At 38.3% G+C, this 4870-nt stretch overlaps 1 protein-coding gene across 1 annotated transcript; it reads right to left on the bottom strand.

Moving 5' to 3' along the window:
- Positions 1-544: 544 nt before the first annotated feature.
- LOC131429529 (phenoloxidase-activating factor 3-like) lies at positions 545-2697 on the bottom strand. The gene is made up of 3 exons (XM_058593707.1): positions 1951-2697; positions 1799-1883; positions 545-1726 (listed from the first exon to the last, which is right to left on the bottom strand). The coding sequence occupies exons 1-3, from the start codon at positions 2375-2377 to the stop codon at positions 1111-1113; spliced, it is 1128 nt and encodes a 375-aa protein (XP_058449690.1). The 5' UTR covers positions 2378-2697; the 3' UTR covers positions 545-1110.
- Between the last annotated feature and the right edge of the window lie 2173 nt (positions 2698-4870).

Raw genomic sequence — 4870 nt, forward strand, 5'->3', positions numbered from 1 at the left:
GTATTTCCTTCTTGATCGTTCGTAACATATGTTTTCCGGGCGGCTTATTAGGCCTGCACCAACCTCCTGTCTCGCCGGAGGGCCATCGTGTCAGCACTGTTTAGAGTTCCACACTGACACAAGGACGGTAATCAGCCGCTCCTAACATGGAGAACAGACGCTGCTTCGAGCCGCCCCAACATGGGGAACAGACGCTCGGGTAGGCTCGCTCTCTGTAAAGAGAAGGCAAGCCCTCCCTTCCCTGAAGCATACGACACCGCCCACCGGGGTTGGTCACCCGATCTTTCCTATGGTTACTCGTACCCCAGCCGGCACCGCGGAGAGGTAGGGATAGGAGTTACTGGACAAGAGACTAAGAAACACATTGGGGCCTGAATTGCGCATTGTCCAGTCGTTTACCAACCAAGTGTTATACCCTACCCGCCCCTTAAATTTCGATGATCATTGCGTTATATCCTAAGTGCCAATGACAGTTTCTTTTTGTTTGTTTACAGTTTTTGGGAAATTTTCGATAATTTCTTCAGTGCTGATTTAAAGAGGAATCTAGAGGATGACATCATTATGACCTGTTTTTATTGGCTCGTGAAAACACAGGTCTAATCAATTTTTCAATGGTATGCTATTGAGTTACTGAAACGATGCCAATGTCATACATGCTTAAGTTAAATGTTTCCGAATCGATTGGTAGTTAAATTATATGAATCCATCAATAAATGACTGAGTTATAGGCGTTCAATTATGACAAATAGGCGTTCAATTATGCACTTAAATTAAAACAGTCGCACTTGCTATCCGAATGCAAATTACATCATATGAGGGAGTAGGTCATCTGTAAAATTCTTTTTTTTTTCTCTCTGTGGAGGATGTTCATACAGAATAAATCGAAGTATTACGATGAAATTTGACCTGTCTACTTAAACATGAATGGACTCCAGACAGTATACAGTCTTTTTACGAATGCAGCGTGTTCCAGTTGATCGATAAGTGAAGGCTGGGATTCGCACGAGTTTCAATTCTTTAGATCATATTTAATTTTTCAATACCACAAAAATTTCAAAACAATTCAATTCTGCAGTTTTTATATTTTTATCATATCCGAAAACTCCGAACCTAGGCCTCCATATTCGATACAATCCAATTAATCTGTTGATACACGTTCGTGTAGAATCCAGGTTTCGATGATCCGCACGTCAATCCTTTACTAACCACACCCATTAGGAAAAAACGCTTTGATCGGCCATTCACTAGCCTAATCTCCATCAGAGGACCTCCCGAATCACCCTGGCAGGCATCCTTACCATCCGCCCCCAACGCACAAATCATCGTTTCATCAATTTTAATCAACGGTGCATTGATTCGCTTTCGACATTCGTTCAGTTCCACATTACTCACGTCAACGAACAGCTTTTTTGTGCTCTTCACGTCATTTTCAGTCATACCCCAGCCTGCCACATACATTGTCTGATTCTCGGCGAGTTGTGCTTCGGAGTCTGCCTTCGGAAGGCAAATCGGTGCCACGAAACGTCCGAAGGGAACGTCTTGATCCAGACGCAGTAACGCCATATCAATTTTACCACCTTTGGACACCCGACGAGTGTAGTTTTTGTGAGTGGCAATCTTCTCAATGCCGACATCGATCACGGGATCCGCACATCGACGGACAGACTGCTGGGTCACACAGTCCGGATCTGTTTCCAAATCCCACTCACCAAGGCGGACACCGGCTCTAAAATGACATTTTCATTACATGATATATTTTCCCGTCTATTTCCTGAAGTCACAAAAAAATTATATTTACATTGCATCGTTAATGCAGTGAGCAGCCGTGAGAACGTAGCGTTTGCTGATTAGTGATCCACCGCATTTGAACGATTCTCTCTCATCTACGATCGAAAGTAATGCAAATTAATTCAACTGTCGGCAAGTAAGTAGTTTTCTAGTATGGCATACCGTTATCAATGTATTTAATCAAAACTAACCAAGGATACTGGTCAAGGCTGGTAAGGTTACCGTGATAGATTCTATCGGCACTATCCAATCCACACTGACTTTGATCCGGTAGAACGGTATGCTGTTCGTTTGTGATAGGTTTGGAATCCTCGAACGAACGTGGAATTATGGAACGTGGCTTCCGTTTGCAGCAGACCATTCCTTCTTCCTCCGCGTCCGTACATTTCTCTAGCTCACGATTCATTTCATTTCGCTGGCCGGTAGTTAAAGCTGCCTTTTCACGTTCTTCCTTGAATTTTGCACACTTTGACAAGGGAACGCAAACTCCGTCCTCGTAGTCTTCGGTTTCGCATGATTTGGCCACGGTACGGTGCAAAACAACCGCTAATAACACTACTGAAAATAGTTGTTTGACCTGCACTTGCATTTCGGGGAATGATTTCCTCGAAGTACTGTTCTAGTTAACTGATGGAGAAAAACTAAATGAGATTACATCTCTATGGTGGCGCAATACTACCGTTAGCATCGCAGTGTTAGTTCTAGAATCTTGGAAACCTACTACTTTTTCTTGTATATACAATTTATGCTTATTTGAAATCGAACTAACTTTATTCCGTTTTCTTTTTGATTATAATAGTTATTACAAAAAAATATATAAAATATATTCAAACTCATACCGAACGGATCTATTTCGATCTGCAATACTACGTCACTCCCACACTCTGTATGACTGAACAGTAGAGCGTGAGAGCCTGATCGATTCCAAGATTCAATTAAGCGAGCAGAGGCATTTATTTTGTTTCAAATGAGGGTTTGCTTGAAAACGATGTAAGGTAAAGTGTTACAATATGCGCCCCTTAAGAAAACATTGAGATATTTCTAAATGTACTGATGTATTTTCTTCGAGAATGTAGGTATTTCTTTGCAGTACGCCAGAGGAACATAATTTTCAATGATTTCTGTAGAAGTGATGAGAAGTGATTGATACAAACACATTTTCCAAAACGATCACATTCTCCGTTTTTTTTCACTTGCCATAGGCATAATGCCCATGCAACCGTATAATATGTCTCACAACAAATCAGTGGTATGCCCCACAACAATGATGCAATATGTCCCTTGAAATGTCGATATAGAAGAAATGCAGATAAAGAAGATATTCTTTGCATCAGAAATCAATTGCATGATCGATTAATTACAATTGGAAACCATCATTTTTATACTCCCAACGCTACATTTTGTTTTAATAACTGTGATAAATCTCTAAAACAATAATTTACTCGAAGCATACTGCTGAATCGAAGGTGGGGTATAATGCCCATAGAGTGGCTGTTATGTGAAAATTCGTATATCAAAGAAATGGCTTTGTTTCTCTGGATTTTTATACTGTAAATAGAGATGCACAGCTAAAAATTAACTACTAAGTAGCAACCGAGCATTAGACGATTTATACGATTAAAATGCTTGTTTACTCGAAGCAAAATCTTACATCGAAAAGCTGCCTTTGATATTTTCAGTTTTTCATATTTTCCAGCAAACGACAACTGCCACACTTGCATAGCAGAAATATCTTGTTAAAAGATAGTGGTGGTGATAAAACTTTTGTTTAGAAAAGTCTTGAATACTTAAAAAAGGAAGGGAGACGTTCTGGCTATACGTATCTTGTTTTACAAAATTACGTTTGGTTATACGTATCTTCTATTACAAAATTCTGTAATTAAAAATACAATTTTCTCGGTAAATCTGAACAATTCAACTTATTATAACCATACTTCGGTAAGATTGACAATTAATGAAAATTGCTTTTCATACGGCTATAATTATTTACTTTTAAACATATTTCATGTGCAGCAAATTTCTAATATTTTTAAGAACATTTAAGGGATTAAAAACATTTAAGGGATCATCTAATCTAATCTAATAACAAAAAGAAAGTTTATTTTAGCATAAATAAACACAACCTTTCCAAATCGTAAACAGTTTTAATCCAAATTTAGAGGAACTTTTCCGTTTTCTGTGTCTTCGCTTTAAATAACGGTTTGAAGTTTTGAACGCATTTCATCCTGTAGTTCCGGAAGCGAAAGTCGTGTTTGAACAATATTCAACAGCAGCTTTTTTAGACTATAAGACATTTCATTTGATCCTACGTTTGGGAAAAAGGTTTATGCCATCTCAGAGAAAATGAAGTGAGTTCCGCTTTTTAAAGTTTATGATCAGTATTCCTGCTACTTCCGGAACCGGGAACAGGGAACCGGTACACCCGAAATCGTTTCGCTTGACCAGCGACTAACAGAATCTATAAAATTGGAACAGTCTGAAACAAATTTTATTCGAATTTTTCCGTTTTTTACATCGTCGCTATGAATGACGGTTTGCGAACTTAAGGTGAAATGTAGCGGAATGCGAAAATCGCGTTTTTGATCAATTATTCAAAAGCTAGACCGATTTTCGAAAAACCAAAAACACTTAAGTTTTCGAAATCAAATTTATCATAACTAAGTATTCTTAGAATTTTGCTTTGCCGAGCCGTAATTGGTTTTTGAAATGTATAAACGGTAACTGTTCCGTTCCACGGGGATGATTTTAGAACTGAAAAGTAGTGTTTGTAGCAGAATTTCACAAAGAATCTGAAAATGCAACTCAAAATTATAAAATTTCAGCTAAAACAACCGAAAATTGAAAAAGTTTACATAAACTTTTCTGCATTATTGCTTGCGCGCTGCTGTTTCGTATTGAGGTGGTGTGAGAAATGCACGGTGGGCACGGTGGCATTATATCGTGAGCAAAAATTATATATAAAATTATGACGCGAATTTATGCAGCATTGGGTTTTGTGTTGAAATAAAAACGAGTTGAATACAATAAAATGGGTATTGTAAAAAATTGTTTATTTTCTAAGTAACTGTCATTTATAATGCTG

The sequence above is a fragment of the Malaya genurostris genome, chromosome 2 (genome assembly GCF_030247185.1).
Source record: "Malaya genurostris strain Urasoe2022 chromosome 2, Malgen_1.1, whole genome shotgun sequence".
Classification (NCBI taxonomy): Eukaryota; Metazoa; Arthropoda; class Insecta; order Diptera; family Culicidae; genus Malaya; species Malaya genurostris.

Excerpts from the sequence above, each read along its gene's own strand:
- LOC131429529 (XM_058593707.1), bottom strand. The coding sequence starts at position 2,377 with ATGCAAGTGCAGGTCAAACAACTATTTTCAGTAGTGTTATTAGCGGTT. Across the intron at positions 1,884-1,950 it reads GATTAAATACATTGATAACG|ATGAGAGAGAATCGTTCAAA; the intron begins GTATGCCATACT and ends TTTCGATCGTAG. Across the intron at positions 1,727-1,798 it reads CACTGCATTAACGATGCAAT|AGCCGGTGTCCGCCTTGGTG; the intron begins GTAAATATAATT and ends ATGTCATTTTAG.